The sequence below is a fragment of the Apaloderma vittatum genome, unplaced genomic scaffold, assembly GCF_000703405.1.
Source record: "Apaloderma vittatum isolate BGI_N311 unplaced genomic scaffold, ASM70340v1 scaffold16155, whole genome shotgun sequence".
NCBI lineage: Eukaryota > Metazoa > Chordata > Aves > Trogoniformes > Trogonidae > Apaloderma > Apaloderma vittatum.
The window spans coordinates 1,091-22,237 of record NW_009717780.1 but is presented as its reverse complement, the minus strand read 5'-3'; the positions used below and the strand labels follow the sequence as shown (position 1 = coordinate 22,237).

Genomic DNA, 21,147 nt, shown 5'->3' with positions numbered 1-21,147 from the left:
ATGTGTCACCTTCCGGCGAGGCTGGCTGCCCTCTGTGGGTGCACTTCGGGGACGAGACCCTTCGTCCCTTGCCCCGGACATCCCGAGCGGAGGAGGAGGACGCTGCCGGTGGGGGCACAGTGCCACCCAGTGACTGCGTGTGACCTGCCAGGGGGCGGCTGGGGCAGCCCACAGTGGGTTTGCTGCGAAGTTTTTGACGCCTGGAAGCTGCAGCGAGGGCATCCCACGGAGATACGGGGAAAGCCCCAGAAACCAGCTGCGTTTCTGCTCTGTGATGAAAGCGCGCGAGGGGCGAAGCTGTCGTGGCGTGTCTGGAACGAGGGGTTTGCGTGACTGATCTTGTTCGGGTGGTGATGGAGGCTGAGTGTAGGACAAGTTGGGGCTGAAGCAGCTCGGGAGGGACCGTGGCAGCAAAACAAGCAAAGGAGGAGGTGGTTACCCGGGAGGATCTGTTTGGTGGGGGGCTGTGTCTTTGCACTGGGAAGCGCAAGAGGGTTTCCAGGGCGGTGTGGCCAGTTGCAGAGTGAAGAGGCTACTGCAGGGGCTGGGGCTGGACTGGAAGGGCCCCCTTGTGTCAAGGTGTTTTGGGCATTAGATGACAGCTGTGTGTGGTGGCTTTCTGACTTGCACCCCAAGGTTAACGCAGGATCTCTCCTCCCTGTCTCCATTCCTCACTGGGTGAAGCCCCTTGTCAAGTTCCCAGGCTTTAGCAAGCATCAACAGGCAGCTTGAATGGTAGAGGAAAGGGAAAGGAGCCAGGTACAGTGGGGTGCAGTGTCAGCACCTCCCAGGGTGCCTCCCTGCACTGTAAATCACTGCCCCAGCAAGGCCCTGACACGTTTCCAGCAAGGACTGTCTCTCGGAGGAGGCACAGACTATGGCTCTGTTTTGGGTGATGATTGTAGAGCCCACGGAGCATTTGGCAGCAGGGAGGGGTGTTAAATCAGCCTGTCCTTCTCCAGGTACATTGTCTCCTCACTCCACTCCCCTCCAGTTTCCGTGGCTGTTTCAGTGCCGCACTGCCCCTGGGCTGCAGGACTGCAACGTGCAGCTGAAATCAGGGCGCTGCAGTCAGGGAGGAGTGAGCCCTGCACACTTGATGGATGGAAGTCCTACATATTTACTGCCCTATCAAGGATTGTGCACAAGTTCTGTCCTAGGATCCTCTTCAATGTGTCTTCCATTTTGTCTGTTTAAATTTAGGTCAGCGTTGATAGCACAAACACTGCTGTGGAGGTCTGTGGGCTACCGCTGCTCTACAGCACAAACCTTTGCTAGAAATCCAGCACCTTGTCCCACTGGTGAGAGAGTTGCTTCCATCCCCTCACCTACCTCTGCCCCGATCTGATGGTCACTAGTGATGGCGAAGGTGGGTCCTGCAGCCTCATACGGGCAGGGACTGCTGCTGAGTACTGGGAGAAGCCTTTATGTTGCTACTGGGCTATGCCCTTTATTTGGGATGATTTTGGCCAAAGGTTTTCTGTAATGCTGATGTCCTGCATGTGTTGGTCAGATCTGCGTTAGTCCATTTAGCAGAAGCCCAAACTAGAGCAAATTTTACCCTTTCTGTTTCAGGCTCCCTCCAAGATGTCCCATGTCCAGGCCAAGCTGCCATTTCTTGCAGGAAAATTATCTTTGTTAATTAAGTCCTTCGAAGTGCTGAGTAGCCACGGCGATTCCAGGTAGTTGGGGGCAGCAGGAGGTATCCCATCTTTGATGGATATGGCTCTGTCTTACATTAAGACAACCAAGTCTGATTAATTACATTTCCTTGGTGCCACGTAGTGCATTTGGCTGGATGCCCAGCAGGAAGCCAGCCCAGCGCTGTGTATCACTCGTCGCTGCAGACTCGGAGCCAGATCACCAGCTGTGATACCTGGAAGAGAAAAGCTGCTTCGCTTCAAGGTCAGTGGATTAATGATATCACTGGTCGTAAGATGAGGGCAGAAAAGAGACAGCCCAAGATCACAGCATGTAGAAATCCCAGTGAGAGTTCCCTGAACTAGCTCATAATCCACATCAAATTAGTAAAGTAACATAAAATACATCTAAAAACTGGTATTAAGAGTCTGGAAATACACAAGGCTTCACGGTAATGAAAAATGGGCAAGTTTGATTTGTATATTTTTAATGACAAGTTAAGGCCGGTGACAGTGTGCTCTGAGACCTGGCTGGATTTATCCCTTCTGTGGAGCATCCCTGGGGGTCTCGTTGCCCAGCTGAGCTGCCGAGCAGTGGTGTGCTGAACAGGAGTCAAGTGCCAAGAGTTCCAGACCAGCTCCTGTTGTTCACTTATGTCGGCCCCTTCTGTCTTTTCGAAATAGCATCCTCTCCTCTGACTCACGGCTCCCCGCCCCCCGCCACTTGAATCTCAGGCAGGTGGGGGAAGGCAAGGCACCTTGTCCTGCGCTGCCTTTCTACCCCCACAGCCCTCTGACACACAAGCAAGAGCTCTTCTTGCCCCAGGGTCTGGAGAGGAGGATTCGTTAGATAGCGCAGATTGGGAAGCACCGTATGGTGGAGAGGTGTTAACAGTCCCTGGGATCCCCACTTTCTCGTGTGCTGTAGTGCTTGATTTCTAGACCAAATGCGAGCTTACAAGTGAAGTATTTTTCAGTGCTGACTTTCAGCTGCCCTTGTTGGACCAGCCAGGACGTACAGAGCAGGAGCTGGTTCCCTGTGGATACCCCAGATTTAGCTCTGATCCCGATTGTCTGGTGTGCCAGCGGCGGGTTAGGCTAATAACTCGTGCAGGGAGGGTTCTGATTACAAAATGCCTGGAATGAAGTGAGCAGGTGCTGGGAAGGTTATCTGAGGAGAGCACCGCGTTAATTCCCCTTTTCCCGCTGCCTGCCTCAGAAGCAGCACGGGTGGCATCTTCCACAGGTGAGGCTGTGTCCAGCACAGGGGGCTGCTGAGCTCCCCCGGTGGGCAGCCGTCACTGCACCGAGCAGGTGGCCTTTAGCTCCCAGGGGCCGTGCCCGTCTGGAGCCAGAGCCCCCGTGAAGCAGCGATGGGTGCGAGTCGCAGTGGTGGGCGCTCAGTTCCCACGCTGCTCCCGGGGAGGGCAGCCTGGCCGGAGCGGGGCATCGATAACCTGACTGAAGGTGGGCACACAACGGTCTGTGTGACGGAGTTACAGTAACTGGTGTGACTTTGGCTGTAGGCAAGCTCTTGGGGCTCAGGTTTCGGAGCAGGAGGCTCGGGTGGGACAGCTGCAACGGTGTATTTCCTTGCTGCCAGCCTGTTCCTCTTGGACCCGCAGTCCTGCTGCGGGGGGGCTCAGCTGTTTGCACAGTGGCTGCCACTGCTTGCAGCTCGGGGTATTAAGGTAGCCTGAAATTGGAACTGCTTTACCTTACTACGAAGAGCTGTGACTTGCGGTTCAACAGCTGCTATGGGAGCAGCTGATTTGCCTTCTGAAAAAAGGCAGAGGGGACACTGTAAGGGGCAGCAACCGCTACAGCCAGTCCAAGGTGAGACATCCCTGCTGGTGAATACAAACCTGAAGAGCTTTCTGTTGCGCACAACCCACACTATTGTAAATCATGTAAGAAATTACATGGAAACGTGTTGTTGCTGTGGCAGCATTTTATTTGAGTGTATTTACGGGTACTTCCTACTGCTGTAAGCTTGAACAGGCATTCCTCTGGCTGAAGCTAAAGGAGTGGTTGTACTGCACTGGTTTAAAAGTAAAAACTCTTAATTAAATGAGGGTGACCAACTGGTAAACCCAGCTCATTCCAGCTAGCTTGCACCTAAAATTAGGGGTTGTGCTGCCTGTTGGGCTGACCTCACTAAACTGATTCAGATTTAAACTAGTAAAAGCCTGTACGCAGGTAAGCCAGAAGTAAGCCCAGCTTGAGTTACTGCTCATTTCTCATTAACTTCCTCTTGCTGAGTAAACTGGCTGTTGCTGGAGCTTTTGGTAGCTGCTGGGCACGCCTGGTACGGAACCCGAGTCCTGACTGCAGCACGGGGAGACGTGCCAGCCTGTGGAGATGTCGAGCTTTAAGATCAGTGATCCTCAGCTGGAAATCATCTGGGCAGTCAGAGTTGGGGCAGGAAGGAGGACAGGCTGGAGGCCGTGCGATGCCGGGGATGCGCACTAGGGCCGGCAGGAAGCAGCCTGCCGTTCAAAATGCAGATAAATGGCAGCCCCTCGCAGCTGGCTCAGACTGTGGACTTTGTCCCTTTTGGTAACTGAAATAGGACACAGTAAAACAACCCAGGAACCCATTGTTCCTAGGTCACACAGAAGAAAGGAGTAATTTCTAAATGAAATAAGGGAATGTAAGACTGTTGTGGCCTTGCATCAGTACAAAGTGGGGCAGATTTGTGCTTAGTGACATCTGATGCATTTTGAGGCACAAATATAAACTTCTCCTCTACAGAATGCAAGTATTTTAAACTTCTCCAAGCCCCAGGAACCACTTCACCTCTTGCTGCTAATAAAAGCGTGTGTAGATGCTGGTTTAGGGTGTTACCGGAACAAAACCAAGCCCAGGCCACAGTCTCATGGTGTCATGGCTCGTGGCCTGCCCCTGCATCGGAAAGGGGGTGCAGCACCCTTGTGGATTTGCACCTCCTCACAGACAGGAATCGTGCTGCTTCTGCAGCGCCCAGGGTTGTAATTCACTTTATAGGAAGCAGGCAGCTGCTACAGCAGGGGATGCTTGGTTTTGCTACGTAAATAAGCAAGAGCTACTGAAGATGTCACAAGAAGCAGGTGCAGCGAGGGGCCGGCCCCTCCAGCTTTCGCAGGAAAGCTGAAGGCATACAACGTAGTTTAAAGTAGGATTATCAAGTCTCGAGCCTGTGCTTCACCTACTCTTGCCTGTACATCTGAAGTACTACTGTTTTTCTTTGAAATGGAACTTGCCAAGTGTGCAGATTTGATGATAAGACACTATGCAGAGTTGGCTATGAATGTTTATTAACATGGCATGGAAATCTGTACTCCAGAGAAGACATTTAACAGTAGGCTCTGAACATACCTACAGCGAATCCAGGGAAGCAACGCAAGATCCTGGACTTCTTTGCAGCAGTTGAGCATCTGACGTTCCTCCTATTTTTCTCATACGTAAGATCATCTCAAGTTTCAACACATTGTTAATGATTTAACTGAATGATCCCAAATATTAAAAAACCCTTAAGTTCTAGTTAGCGGTATTCTTGATCTGAACTGACTGTAAAAAAAAGCAAAAGCCAGCCTCCTGGTTTTGACTTGCAGAAGCAGATGTTTATGATGTATTAATGCTGACACACCTTTCAGCGGTGGCTGCAACGCCAGCCATTCCCCTCTCACGTACCTGCACAGGTCACGCCTCGTTTACTCCAACAGTAACGAGCGAAATTCAAAGGTACGCACAAACCAGTCTTTCTTACAAGCACAGTCCAGGGTATCACAGTAAAAGGTGGTCACGGTTTCCACAGAGACCGGCAAAAGAGCAGCGTTAAATACAGTGACGAGAAGAGCACTGAAGTGTCGGGTGTGAGGGTGGAGGAGACGGTGATAACCTGTATAACCAGAGATGCATCTTTTTCAGGTGAACCTCCAGAGCACAGCAGTGTAGTCTGAGGAGAGGCACGAGGATGGGACAGGAGAGTATCGCTCAGCACGGCAGCAGCATTTTCTCCTGCTTAACTCTTCCTTTGATTCTGGAAAACTTCAGTTGGCACTCTTGTTCACCCACAAAACAGGGCAGCATAGTGACAGGGTAAGGTAATATTGTCTAGGTTTTAAGACTAAAGACAACAAAAATAATACTGCAAGTTGAGGCAATTTTTATTTAGACTGTACAAACAGGGGACTGGGGAAGAAAAAACAACAGTGGCTTGATCTTGGGACCAGTTCTACGAAATAATTGGAGTAAGAAATTAAAAAGGCACTAATCTTAAGAAAGGACACTCCATGTATTCTAAGAATATAATTCATTTAATACTGTTAATCTTGTAGCACAAAAAATAAAACAAGCTATGATCCCCAAAATAAACTTTAAAAGCTTACACTTTAATATTATTGCCTGAAGATCATGGTCTTTAAATTACACATTGTGTTTTAAAGTTTAGTTTACACAGTGAAGACTGTCTCAAATACAAGGCCACCTTTCCCACTGCAATAACTGGATCCTTGTCCCAAAACACACTTGGATTTAACACAAGTAAACAGAAAATGATTATAACAAGAATGCTTTCACTGGTCCCAAAAGGCAGTCTTTTAGGCAGGTCTCACTGTCAAACGCAGGTATTGAGGAAAATGCTTGAAAAGTTGACTAGAAAACAAAGGCAGCCCACTCGTTCCCAGGATGTTAATACAATATAAAAAATTACTTTACAGGCACGTGAAATGGCACAAAGAATGCTGTTTTTCCCTTTACAAAAATAATGCTTGGGCTCTTCAGAGCCCCAACCCAAACAGGATATTCCCTTTTGTTTATTCTTTCCCAATTTGTAAACAATCATGAATTAAATTAGCGCTTATCCAGTGATGGACACTGATTAAAACAGTTTTCATTTAAACTTTCAGACTGGTCAGAGGCTTCAATGTCTATATACACATGTACACAGCAGGAGGAAGTCGAACAGCCTTTTGGGGTAGTTAACTATTGCGGCACCAGGTAATTAAACCAGCTCCTAGTCCAAAAGCAAGAACAACTTTAATGGTGCATAGATCGAAGCCACCACTTGTAGCTCTCATGCTTCAGAGTAAGTATATACCTTACAGGCCCGAGGAACATTTACACCAACAGGTTATCACTCAAGTTTAAGAGGCTTCATAAAGCAACAGACAGCACACGTGTACGCAAGCGACAAGCGATTGAGAATCCAGAGTCCTTCAAAGAGAAACACACACTGATCAAATGCAATCTTTATATGAAAATACTTGTCTTCTAGTAAAATAGCAAAGACACATTTTGAAGCAAGGTTACAGTTGGCTGAGGCTGGTCAGTATGCTACATTTAAACCACATTTAACATACCTGAACCACACTGCTGCTACTCAGAGAAACACCGTTCATCGTGGCCTAAAACCAGGTTCACAAAAATTTAAGAATTCTTGTCTTTGCATCAGATGCCACTACACGCAGATTTTGCATAGTTTTGAAGGTAAAATATTTTGCTTTTCTGCAGTATCAGAACATAATTAAGCTTAAACCAATGCTTGTGTTCAAGATGTATATACCTTATTCAATGAGGGGATGGGTCAAGACGTTTATTTCGGTAGAAAGAAAACCAACCCAGTTAAAAGCTGTGTTCAGGATCTCAAATCTCACAGTATTTACCACACAAAGAGAGAATTCTACCATCAGTCTTCTGAAGAGCTGCCTGTAACTAGGTCAGGTCTGAAAGAAGATTTCTCTGCAGCAGACTGAGTTTAGTGCAGTTTTTGTATTCAAAAGTTGACTTTTTCAGTAGTACAATCTATGTAGTAAACTTACAGGTATAGTTGGGGCACAGAAAAAGCACAACCTCCTTCAGTTAAGAGAGCTGCATAGCTTTTCTTTGCAAGACAAAATGACAATGCCTATTGTCAAGAATTACAGCACCAAACACTTCAGTCAATGCTACTCTACTTCACAGTTAATTTGGTAGTAAAATGCTCTACAAGAACTTCTAGACTGTCAGCCACTCGATCAATACTACAGAAATAGCTAATAGATGAACGGAGAGAGTTCTTTTAAAAATCCTGGCATTCTGAGTGTCTTGTTGCAAATGCCATTTTGCATTTCTTCTGTGCCTTCCAATCAGGGATCTTGCGGCACTTTCACGCGAGCCAAGAACAACGTGCTTTTATTAGGATCAAGCAACACAAATGAACAAAAAACATGCTGGAACTTAAGACAACAACTTTTATATAATTGGACATTTATAAGAACGGGTCAGATTCTGCAGGTGTCCAAAGTTTCATGTTTTGCTACGATGGACAGCTTTCAAAAGTTGAAAAATGGGAGCTGCTGTTTTCCTGTCAGCTTCTGCAACACGCGTTTTTCCTTAACCAGACTGAAAAGGGAGGTTTTGTAGTTGTAGTCTTTGCAGATGTGCATTCTGTTAATTCAGTGTTCCATTGTATTTAAAAGAGCATTCCAGTTCACCTACAAAACATGTTTAAAGGCACAGGACATCACTGTGTCTAAGCTTTTCTATCCCGTACACAGGCTAAGGACTTAACCTGCACAGTGTGAATTGTACTTATTTAGCTGCAGCCACATAATTCCCTACTGTAAGTACAATTACAGCAGTATAGCTTATGTATAGAAAAAGGGAAAGAAGCTATACTGATAAGACACCTTTATGGCCTCCTCCAGCCTGAGCATTAATTTATCACATGGGGAACCCAGGCAGCTGGCTCCAATTAACCATTTTCTGGGGGATGCTGGGAGGGGAAAGGATCTGGGGCACATATAAAGCAGAGCCAACTTCTCTGAAAGAGTAAAAGGGAAAAAAAAAAAAAAAAAAAAAGATGGCAGCATGCAGAGGACTTGGGATGCAAGGAAGATAAAAAGAGGGAGGAAAAAAAGAAGATGAAGGCAGCTCTGGCAAAGAAGCACAGCAACATGGAGACACCCCAGGCAAAGGTACTGTGTTTGAAAAGGAGCTTTTGACAAGCTGGTGGTGGCACAGCTAGGAAACTTTGGAGAGATAAGGAAGCTCGCAGGGAAATGGGTGTAAAAGGTGAATGTTTAAATAAGAGGATTCTACCAGTATTTACCCAGTTCTGCCCCCCTCCTTTCCTACCTCTCCACACCATGGCAGTCTGATCAATCTGTCTACCAGATGACGAGCACTTCTGTACTAGTAAAACTACACTTTCAACACTGCAGAAGAGCTGTATGTAGACCAGGCCCAAGTGTTTCCCTTTAAAGCTCGCCTTCTACAGTTAGTGCTTGCAAAAAATCAACAGAAATGTGTTAAGTATGTCAAAACCAGGTTACAAGTATCAGCCCCTCCTAAGTTTCCTTATAAATAAATGCCTCAGCTTCAATGCAGCTCAATCAATGGTTATTTGCATTTAACACACACTCGTTTCATGAAGGTCAACAACAAGCTTAAGAGTTAACAGAAAAGAGCAGCTTCTAATACAACTGCTTAGAATACGTAAGCTTCAATTATTGTCCTCTAAAGAGACCATCATTTTAAATGTACTAACTTAGGACAGGTTCTCTTAAAACTAAGTCCTCTTCAGTCCTAAAATTGCATTTTTGTTGTTGCTTTTTCTTGGACAGTAATGCACAAGTTGCATGTTTGATCTAAGATTAGGGCTTTTCCTAATGAGCAAGCCAGAAAAAGTCCATGGAAGTCAAGAGGAAAGGTTTTCTTCCCGTACTTCTCTGCTATATACTGGTTCAGTCTTCTCCAGCTTAAGGCCCAATAGAGTTTTAAAAGTGAAACTAAATTCTGGATGACACAACTATGGTATGAAGGTCAGGCAGTGACTTCAGTTGTATGTATTCCAAATGTATATTAAAAGAACCGTCAAACTGCAGCAAGCTGGAAAATGGGCAATGCTAGCAATGTGCCATTAAGTCATCATCCCACCTCAAACAATGCTAATGATAGCCAGGAAAATGAAGCAGCAGTGTAAATCGGGCAGAGGGAATCATTCGTTCTCATCTGGGTTTTGAGGGTCAAATATTTTGACGTGTGTGAATGGGAAGAGCCCTTTTCGACCGTTGACTTCGCCTTCCCACTGACCGTTTATGTTCATCCTTGTAACCTTCACAATATCTCCAACCTGCATAATTGAAAAAAAAAAAGAGAAGTTATCACACACAGAATCTTGCCTCTGATACAAATACAAGCCTATCATAGGGAGAAAAAAAATCCATCCTCTTCTTGGCATAAGGTTCAACTGAAAGTTACTTTTACTTAATACCAACAGTTTGCTGCTAAATATGTTGTCTGCACTCTCTTTCAGACTCTTAGCTAAATGTACACTTACATATTCAGACAAATTGCTGAGCTCCACCTACTCCTGTAGGAAAGCTTACAACTTCATGAAACAATATATTTAGCTTAGATATAAATTAGTATCACTAAAGCTACCATCAGTGATGAGATGCAACATTCACACAAAAGAGCACAGGACTCAGACTGGGTTTAGCATCAGCTGGCTTATTTCAAAGGAAGTTTGGTTTTTTTCCCTTGAAGAGAGATTTCCATGGCAAAGAAATCTTTACCTGGAGTCCTAGTTCTGTTTTAAGTACTAGCTGTACAGATTCTGGCTTTATTTGTTGTTTTCACCTCTACTTCCTGCCAAATAATTTGAAACAGGAATGATGACATGTCAGGTCTTTTCTACCATAACTGTGTCTCTTCCTATTTGTCAGTGAAAGATGAGAAAAACTAAACTGTGGTCAAGCAAGAAACAACAGCCTAAATGATAAGTTATATTCTTATCATTGTTCAATACCTGTATTTAATTTGGATTAGGCTAATTTACAAAGCAAAGCTACGCAATGTGACAAGTAGCCTTTAAGACTAGCTAAAATGGTCATTTCTCCCTTAAATGCTTCAAAATAGCTGAACATGTGGTCTGTTGCAGCAGCTCTCTAGCTTACACCTCCCTTCCCATTTACTTCATTTACTCTGTGGTTACTACAGTAAATATTAGAGAAGTGACATTAGCAGCTAATAACTAGTTTCACAAAGAGCAGAGCCAGCCCATGAGCAAGAGCCAACACTTGCTAAATTTCTTCCCTAAACCAGGTCTGAGCACTTGGTAGCTGAGTCCCAGCTTACCAAGCTACTATGAAATCCAAAGTTAGCTAGCTTCGATCATATTTAAGGAAAAAACCAGATTTTAGTCTTGATTCAGTATGTTTAACAATTTGTCTATATTATCTAAATAGTATTAAAATTTAGAACTGATGCAGATACTTAAAGGACATCAGCCAAGGGCCTTAGGTTAAAACTTTTTAGGTAAGACCTGTGTATTTTCTGTTCAAGAAAGAAACCCTGAGTTTACTAAACCGTGAATGTCACTAGATGATCTGAAGCCTGTTAAACCAGTTACCGTTACTCCAATAGATATTTTTTTAAGATCACTCAAACAAGAACCCTTAAGTGAAGTTTAAGATACTACAGTAAATTCCTTGGCAGTCACTCGGTGTTACACCTCTTAAACTAAAATTTCTCAAGCTTTGAAACTCATTTTAGAGAATTAAGCTTCATGCTGCATATTAGACTGAAATTAGATATTTACCCAAAATGTACTGCTCCACCTGCTGTTTTTGTCTCCACTACTTCTAGGGTTGTCTGTGTCCCATCTGTCCCCCCTCCCAAACTCAAGACTGTTGCACTTAAAACAATTGTAATCTTGTGCTTTTAAGAGAGGAGAAAACTCCCTGAACTCACGTACGTTCCTGGGTGTATAACTGAGACCATGTTACTTCCTTAAGTGGACAGCTTTACTTACGCTGTTCCTAAACTCAGCGCACATACACGCAGCATTAGTTTGCCTGGTTTTCATCTCTTCGCAGACTACTGCAGCATGTTTTAACTGTGTATTCGCTAAAAAGCATAATTTGTCAGACTTTTCACTGAATAGAAAGGCTTAGAGAAAGCTTTAAATAGTAACAGGATGACCTAAACAGGAACCTAAAAACCGTCTCTTTAGGAAAAGGCTGATAACATCTATAAATACTCAGTGTTACACTGCTAGATTTAAATAACCCCTGAAGACACATCCAAGTTCCAAGTTTTAGACCCAAGAACCACTGGAATAGTGAACTGATTTGCAGTAACTTCATACTATTTCAGAGTGGGGGTTATTTAAATGAAAGCTTCTGAATATTCTCTTTGGCTATATTATTTTTAAAAATGCAGTTCCTTTGAGAAGATTAAATTAAACAGCATGTTAAAACAAGATTTTTGGAGAAGGCACCTTGATGTCACAATAAATATTTCATGAATCTTATGTTAAAGACCTCCAGTTTGGCAATGTCTAGAAGAATTTGGTCAAGCAGTCCCTCTAAATACTTGTTCCCAAAGTACTAACTAAAAGTGATTTGGTAAATGCTTTTTAAAACATCTATAATATGGTCAGCTGAGGTGTGATCTCCCACCAAATTTATTTAATACACCCTTTTTTTCAAAGGACATTTGAAGCCAGTCAGAAGGATTGTCTTATGATTAGGCACAGGACAGAGTCAGGAGACCTGGTTCTATTCTCATCTCTGCCAGAGACTTCCTGTATGACTCTGGACAGCTCATGGCCCTTATCTATAAATTAGAATAATGCTTCCTTAGTTTACGCATCTCTCAGATAAGTTAATTCACTTGTAAAGCATGCCAGCATCGCTGGATGGAAGTATCAACTGCTGAAATGAGTAATACTTCTGAAATGCAGCCATTTAGTTCCACCCAAACGATAAAAATCAAAACGTATTTTGGACTGCATCCTTGCATTATGTCCCTGTTACAGCATGAATTCAAAGCCCTGGGGAAACAAGCTGTGGAACATGCCAGTCAGAAAGGTTACTTCATTCACTCTAGACTCTTCCGTACCTGTCTTCCATTTGAAGCTGATTCATACACTGCGAAAGGTTTCCTGCAAGCCATTTTAGTCACAGTCAACCAATTCAGTGCATTTTACAGATATTCTAACAACCGTATGTTAATAGTTCTATGGCTGATAAAGTTCTGTAATATAGGTTTAAGGAGATAAAAATGCATTAAAACTAAATCATCATTTTAACCCACTGGATCAACAGCAAGCATACTGCTCTCTGGAATTTGCAGTGTCCTGAATCTCTGTCATTATCCTAATCAGTGTCACAACTCTCTTCTTTGGTAACACTAGCATTAGTACCAAAACAGTTGTTCAGACCAGCTGCCTGTCCTGGAGAAGAATAAACATGGCTCAACACCAACAAATTACTTTATATACCGTCGTCCTCAAAAGGTATAAAGCTGAGCTGCACAAAAGAGGCAGGGTGCAGTGCCACTGCAAGCAGGACAGAGGGACACTGAAGTAGCTGGTGCTTTACCTATTGCAAGATTCAGGAAACCATCAGGCTGAAAGCACAGCGTGACTACCCTTCACTTCTGATGTCACGTGCCAGAAGAATAATAGTTGATGCCCAAACCAGAGGATCAAATAGTTCAGAAGAAAGACCTTCAACCAGTCTTGAGACATGAAAGCAGGTCAAAGGGCAGCACAGAAATGTTCAAGTCCTAGATGCAATTAATCTAGCCTCATCTAGGAATGGAGTAAAACAATGGAAGTTTGCATTTCAAGTATAGCTGGGACAATCGCCAGAGTTGGGGCTGTGGCACCACAGATAAAGTGCTGCTTTTCATTAAATGAGGGCAGCCTGTCTCCATCTGATGAAGTCAGTTGTCGTGACTGTACAGAATTTGGAGAGCTCAAAACTCCCACAGACCATCATTCTTGAGCCACACTGAATCTCACTGTAGCACAGGATCTCATCTAGGTTATTCATGTTGCTTTCAGTTTCACCTGAAAATAAACTCTGCAAACAGTTCTGAGGGTGTGTATTAAATTGTGAGGCACTCAGTACTATCATCATAACCATCAATAACTCTGACTGGAAAAAGAAGCTACAGAATCTCCAAAGTAGCTGTCAGTTGTATTTTCAAAGGTAGAATACTGAAACGTTGGTGTATGTCAGCACAGACACAGGAATCCTGCTGCCAATGCCACTTTCAATTCAATAGTTATCAGAACTAAAGCTCCCTGATCAACGCTTCACACAAGTATAGACACAATATTTTGCTTAAAATCTAGACCTTGTAGGCTAGATGCATTTTAATGTTTAACACAGCAATACTAAGTTTCCTTGGCTTGAGAAAAGCATAATGCTTATTGTCTAGCGAAAGAAGTAGCCTAATTTCCTAATTAAGAAAGCGCTACTACTAGCATATTTTGGCCTACTTGTCTCAACTTTGCTTTGAAGAAGAAAAAAGTTAACTGTAACCTAATTGTAACAAGCTCCAGAGAAATATTTTAAGTCAGTTATATAATTATAGTGAATGGATATTTATTTCAGCAAAACACTTGAGTGACAAGTTAACTCTGTACTAGCAAACATACATGTTTGTCTGATATATCATGAAGAAATAAATTACTTAATACTATAATCACAGAATGGCCTAAGCTGGAAGGGACCTTAGAGATCATTTTAATCCAGCCTCCCTGCCACCAGGGACGCCACCTGTGGACTAGAGCAGGCAACACATGGGGACAGAACGGGAATAATAATAATAATGCTGGCAGATGTCTAGCAAAAGCCACTATAAAAATTTAGTGATGCTCTTGTTTAAAAATAATCCTCAGATTCCATAACACTGTCACATTAAGTCTCAAGATGAACTCTAGGACTACCTCAGCCTTCAATCTATGGTCTATGACACTTATAATAACGTTTGCAATATATTTAAGAACAATTTTTAAAATACATGGCAGACATAAGTCTAGTGGCTGCTGTTGGTCTTCCACTTTCTGGTTCTTTATGCCATTTCATTCCTTTTTATAAATGAATCTGGAATTTGTTGTTCATGTCCTGAATGAACCTTCAGTTCACTAATTCTTAAGGGAATTACCCACCGTTAGTTTAGCTACTGACTATGCAGGACATAAAGAACTTTGTTGTGTAGAAGTTAGCAAGCCATCAACTACTTTGCCTCCAAACAAGTAGAACCCAACTACCAAGACTAAGGTCTTTTAAGGTAAAACATACTAAGACCTGGTTTTAGTCTGCTGGGCACTGCTTCATTAGCGTATCATGGTCAACAGGCTGGCTGTAGTTATTAACAGGTTATTAACTGCTGTGAAACTTTCAGGTAGCCTTTGCTGCTCTGTATCATACTAACAGTGGCAAAGAATCTCTGCTCTTAGAAAATTCATCTCCTTCTTAAAGCGCTATCCTGCATAACCTTTTTAGGACTGCCCTCCTAGTTTTCCCAAAGAAAAGCAGGACTGAAGAAGAGCAGTGCAAAACTCTGTAACATAGAGTTCTAGTCCCAAGAAATACAGCACACTGTATCCCTGTCGTTCATATTCCTTCCTCTAGAGCACCAGAAAGGAAGGAAATTGCTTCTTGGCTAAAAGCACACAAGTAAAGAAACAGATCTGGGTTGTTAGATGGGGGTTTTTTTTTGCTTTTGTTGTTCTGGTCTCGTGTGGGTTTGTTTGTTTGTGGTTTTGTTGTTTTTTGTTTTTTTAATGCAGTGTCCATGAAAACACTACACACATTAGTAATAAAGTTAGTTGCAGTGAGAAACCGCAGACTTCAATAATTTCATTAAAAACATTAAATCTGAAATGCCAAGGTAACTAACTCAACTGGCAAACAGTGTATGTAAATCTTAGAAATACATGTATTTTACTGTAGGCTTTAATGACTGATATCTAGTGCAGCGAGATGCTCCAAGTTACAGGCACACCAACTGTACGCTTTGAGATAGTAGCTATACTTAAAAATTTTATTTTAGCCTAATAACAGGTTACTATTTATTTTTTTATTTTAGAGAACACAAGTAGAGCATATAATGCAGTAGGACCAAGTCAATGTTAGTCACTTCAATAATACCAATATGAATGCTAAATAATTTCAGCCCAGCAAGGTCAAAATTGTAATAAGCGCCATATTAACTAGTACCCTAGTTGTCTTTAAACTCACACTTCAAGAAGTTAAACACTCCATCATTATCCACCCAAAGAGACCTTGTTTCAGATTTTCAGTATTTACTTGTTTTACAAATTGCGCTTTTCATGTGAGAAATTTTTTAAAAAATTATACCTTATTTATAAAACAACAACTCTGTAACAGGCTATCAGTCTTTACCCTTCCTAAAGAAAACTTGTGACATCTTATGTAAATGATAGCATGCCACACAAAAACTGGACTTGCAAGCAGAGAGCTTGTCCCATTTTCAAGCTGAACCCAGGAGAATGACATCCCTCCACTTAAAAGGAAGTCGAGCAGATTACTGTGCAATAGCTTTATTTACTCCAGATGGTATTCTCTTCCTTTTAAGTACTGTCTGTGTGCTGACCACACAAAGCTGGAGCCAGCAAACAGATACTTTGCTGTCATATTCTTTTATCAGTTTAAATGAGACTACCCAATCAGGCACTGTATAATTACACTAACAAGCTGTACAAGCCAAACTGCGATTTAGGGTACACCTATATAAGGTGGAGTAATGTCAAATACTATTATTCTGAAAGAACCCCATTAACTTTCTTCCTCAAAATATTCCCATAACCTGTTCTTTCTCTACCACCAGCTACTTTCAGTGCTCTTGCAACACAGAAGCTTCAAATGGTCCAGATTGTTTAGTGACATGTAGAGCCCTGACAAGGTTAGAATTAAATACATCATCAGGGCCCAGCGGATGTTAGGAAAGCTGAGGGATTTTATCCTTTAAGAGTAGTACATGTGACAGAAAAATAGTGCTATAATAAGGTTGATAAAATTCCCTATGCATGGATAGATATGGAGACGCTCTAAGTGCTGTTTGTAATGAAAACTTAGATAAATTCCCAGAATTCTGCTTCTGAAGCCTCTTAAGAGGCCACAGCACAGCCAAGGTGCACTTTCAAAGAAATCAAACTACGCAGGATGACAAAATATGCCAATGGTGGGAGACACAGACATGAGGCAATAGCTGATTAGAATTCAGTGGAAGAGAAGAATCTCTCAAACAAAACTTGAGCAATTTGAAGGTTCAAAACAATTCAAACCCACGTGTTAGTCAAAGAATTAATCCTACCAGTACAATAGAGTAGCTAAAATGATGGGATTAACCAAGTGACGTAAGAACAAGTCCAAAAACTGTGTTTGTGAGGGCCACCCTTCCAAGTGGTTCTGGTACTGTGCAGCAAAGCAAGTTCCCTGAAGTATTTCCATGACACATTGGTAACATAACAAAATCAATCGCTTGCCTTGCTTTGTTTTGAGAAGCATGAGTAGTTTTGGCAGGAATCTTCCGTACTGTGCAGCTGGCAGTGAATTTACACTTTGGCTCTATGATAATTTTCACACACTGTTCACAAATAACAGGCTGCTAGATTTCATAAGACTCAAGGAAAATACAGATACATATTTAACTTCTAACCCCATAATAGTAATCACCTGTAGAGGTTTTACAAATACAGGAGAAAACACGCTTAGGACAACTATTATGAGTAACTACAAGTCACAAACATAACTTTTCAAATTTCAGTCAAAAGCATCAGCTATAGGTAACAGCTTTAACTGGCAAAGTAACTGAGCAAAAGCAATAGGAAAAGTTGAAACGCATTTTAAAAATCACTATTATTTCACTTGCTAAAATGCTGTTGTTTCCTTTGCTTTTCCTTGCATTTATTCCTTTAAGTATTATAGCACATTCAAATTTCATCTTTGAGACTGGCACTTTTTCCAGGTGAGACATTTTTGAATTATGGGTTAACTAGCCTTCAGTACAATCTAAATGTAAAAGCAGCAGACTCAAGAGTTCTGGATATAACTTTCTAAACTGCTTCTAATCCATTGTTTATGACAGTTAAACTAGATTATAGCATGATTTTTTTTATTATTTAAAGAATAAAGCTCTAAAGTCTTAAAGATATCCCTATTAAAAATAAAATTTAAAAATGCTTTGGGAAGCACAGGAACTTACTAAAAATTGAACACAAGTTTTAGGGCTACACTGCGGTCTTTCATCTAACCCTTTGCCCCCAATTTGGGTCTTAAGGTTGCTCAAACTCCAGTTCTAAAGGGGACTACAGTACTTCTGATATATTTCTGCCCAGATTTCAGCTCTCAGCACCAGATACTCAAGTGCATCTCATACTACAGCCAAGGATAAGAAAGACTATGTTTACCAGCAATCCTTCCCCCAAGATTAAGTGGAGAAGCAAAGTCATCTCTCACTAGCACTTACTTCCACAGCAGGCTGTACACACTCCTCTAGCCTTGTAACATATTTGCACTGTTCAACAGGCAACAAAAGAGAGTAAATACAGGTCCTGAGGTAACTTGGTCCTTTTTCTCAAAGGAAGTGGTACAGATGAAGCAATTTTTGTAATCTTTCTTCAGAATGTAATTTAACTTCTCAGTTCCTTGACACAGATAAGCAGATTCCATATCAAGTCATCCACACTGACTTCTGCCACTAACAACTTTTAGTTTCTTATTTTACAAAACATTTGAAAACTCTGAAGATTTGAGAGGAAAACCTTACCTCTAATGCCAGCGCAGTCTTGTCATAAGCACAGGGTACTCTCTTTTGGATAGCTTTGGCATAGACTGGTCCGTTCTGTGTGGATGGCAGAGGATTGATCACTGCTCCAGGTGTACTGGACACTGAGGGAAGGGGACTTGCGGTTTGAGGCTGAGCATACGCGTGGGCAGGTTCTGGAATCCCGTAACTGTTGGAATTCCTGTTTCCATGCTTGCCATGAGTAGATCTGACTAGCTTTTCTACATAAGGAACAGGAATCATCCCAATCCGACCATCCTTGTTTCTGGCGCTCCACCACTGTTCTTCGGGCTTCTCTACAATTACCAGTATCTCGCCCTTTTTAAATGGAAGATCCTCAGCGTCGTTGCCAGGAAAGTCATAGAGAGTCCGAACATACTCCACATTTTCTTCTGCAGTGGACAGAGCAGGGGCAGATCCAGATCCCATTGGTGGGCTTGGATACCTAGGTTTAAAAAAAAGATCTGGTATAAGCAATAGCTACTCTTCCGTATTTCCAGCAACAAAGCTAAGTACCAGTTTTACAGTAGGAACACCAATTAGAGGACAATTACTTATTCATCTTTGTAACAAACTTATTGGCTTGGTAGCACTGTGAGGCATTTCAGAAGTAACTCGTTCTCAAGTAATTACCTAAATACCTAAATTAGCTTCCCCAGAAACCCAATAAAAATCATGGATGCAGAAAATCAGGAGAAATAATGCAAAAATCTTCATCCTTTTTGGATTGTTGTGAGGATCTTAGGGTAGAATAAAATTATTTCTATAGTTTAAGTTATGAGAGTTGTGATACATAAAACCAAACTAAAATTATTTGGGTGATTTGGGGTGGACAGGCTCTTGGAGAGCTAAATAATTCTCTTAGTTTATCACACCTATGTTTCTAACTTCAACACCCACTTCTAAAGAATTCAATAACTGTAAATGCTAGACTTGAGGAAGCATAATGGAAAAAGGGAACAAAAGTAAAAACTCAAAGAGTAAAACTTTAAAAAAGTAAAACTTAAACTTAAAAAGTAAAACTTAAAAAGTAAAACAAAAATTTAAAAAAAATTAAAAAACCCTTAAACTTAAAAAAAGTTAAAAAAAAGTAAAAACAAAACCTTAAAAAGTAAAACTTGAAAGAGTTTTCTAACTCAAAGCTCTAAGTCCAGTGTTATCTTTCCGATTGGCAGTACAGCATCTATTCAACAGAATCCTAATACTTACATGCAGAATTTTAGAGACAGCCAGTCACATTTATACAGAAAATTCCTTTCTTATAAGAAAGAGACAAGCAGATCCTGTAATTTTAGGAGACAATACTTTTCCCCTCTTTTCTACAAAGTAATATAGAATTGAGCTCCCTAATAATAATTTACAACTTCAGCTCTCAAAGAGATTAGTGAAATAGAGAAATTATTAGTTTCAAAGTACTTATCTTTACTGCATATTTAAATACCTAATAACCCCAAAGTGATAACTTCATAAAAGACAATATGAAATACTTCCATCCACTGGTATGAATGGAGTAAGAAATAAGAAAACTAACCATCCAGAAATATTCCTTTGCCTTATTAACCATACTTCACATCATTGTTTATCACTAAGCCCATCATCTGTTCAATAGTTACTTCATTGTCTGTGATAATATACACAATTGTTCATCAAATGAGACTATTTTCACTGCAGTCTATTTTCATCATGAGTTTTATACACTTTACTCAAAGCAGCTGTCAGAAATCTTAACGTATATAGGCCATAGCAGACACTTATTATCTCAAGCTATGATAGCAGGAATGCATGTCATTAGCCTACTTTAATTTTCTTCTGCTACTTGCAAAATTAGGTGGAAGTCAACTCCCTATGATTTTTGCAAGATCTGCCAGCATCTCTAAACAGGAAGTTATACACTTCTTTAAGACAAGCTGCCGCAGCCAAAGCCGGGGAGGAAGGGAACCTTTTAGAACATCACTGCAGAAGCAGGAGTTTGGGAACATCTGCAGTGATGGTCAGAGCTTGCTATTGGCACAAAACAAATAGAAAGCTTAAACCAGCTAGTTTTCAACCCGTTTACAAGTTTAAAATGTCATCTCTGAGAGCCAGAACTGTTGTTGGCTATATACAAACTACTTAATCCTACCACAAAATAACGTCTCTTCATACTGTACTTTATGAAATTAAAAGAATCAAGAGCCCTCAAAAGCACAAGCACGTGAGTGCAGCGTGTCCCTGAAAATGCCAAAGAAATAAGAATTAGCAGTAAGAATTCTGAAGCACATACCTGCCCACCCCTTGTCTAAACCTAGTCCATTAACTAAAAATAGTTTCGAAAAAAAATCCGGAAATGCTACCTCTCATCCTCCCTCTTGCTGCGGGAAGTCTCCTTCAAACAGAATTTCAAACCATCAACCACGTCATTAATTTTTCTAAAAAGTTTAGAACAATCATCATGCTAAGGAAAATCACCTAGACAATCCAATCTGTTAGCTGCTTTATAAAAAAAGACAGTCAGTTCACAGCAGGCTAGGTCCTGTCTGTCTCTGTATGCTGAGACAATATGCAATCAAAACCTTTAAAATCAGGTGATCAGGTTCACAAAACGTTTCACACAAGACTCCTAAAAATATCAAGCGAGCAAGTGGAATGAGCTAAGTTTTCAAGTGTTTTGAGAAAGTCAAGTCGGTCATTGCCATAAGCGATTTAGAACAGATGTTTACATTCAGAAAGGCACAACAGTATCCAGGTTAAGGAGAAGCAAGACCAGGATAAAGATTGCTTCAGTACAGACTTTTTTCCTCCCAACTGTTCAGAAGCTTAAGCAGGCACATAACACTGGGCAGATCCATTTAAGCATTTCTGCAATGGTGAAAGTGAATTATTATTTTTTACCTATCCATCTCTCTAGCCACAGCACAGGCACGACCCAGAAGACTTCTCAGCAACTCTAATA

The 21,147-nt window shown here is 41.7% G+C and overlaps 1 protein-coding gene across 1 annotated transcript; it reads right to left on the bottom strand.

The window, feature by feature from the left end:
- Window positions 1-8,991: 8,991 nt before the first annotated feature.
- CRKL (v-crk avian sarcoma virus CT10 oncogene homolog-like) lies at window positions 8,992-18,660 on the bottom strand (the record flags this gene model as incomplete). The annotated part of the gene is made up of 2 exons (XM_009870031.1): window positions 8,992-9,735; window positions 18,198-18,660. Coding segments are annotated over 2 exons (598 nt in total), but the record flags the coding sequence as incomplete, so codon positions are not given.
- Between the last annotated feature and the right edge of the window lie 2,487 nt (window positions 18,661-21,147).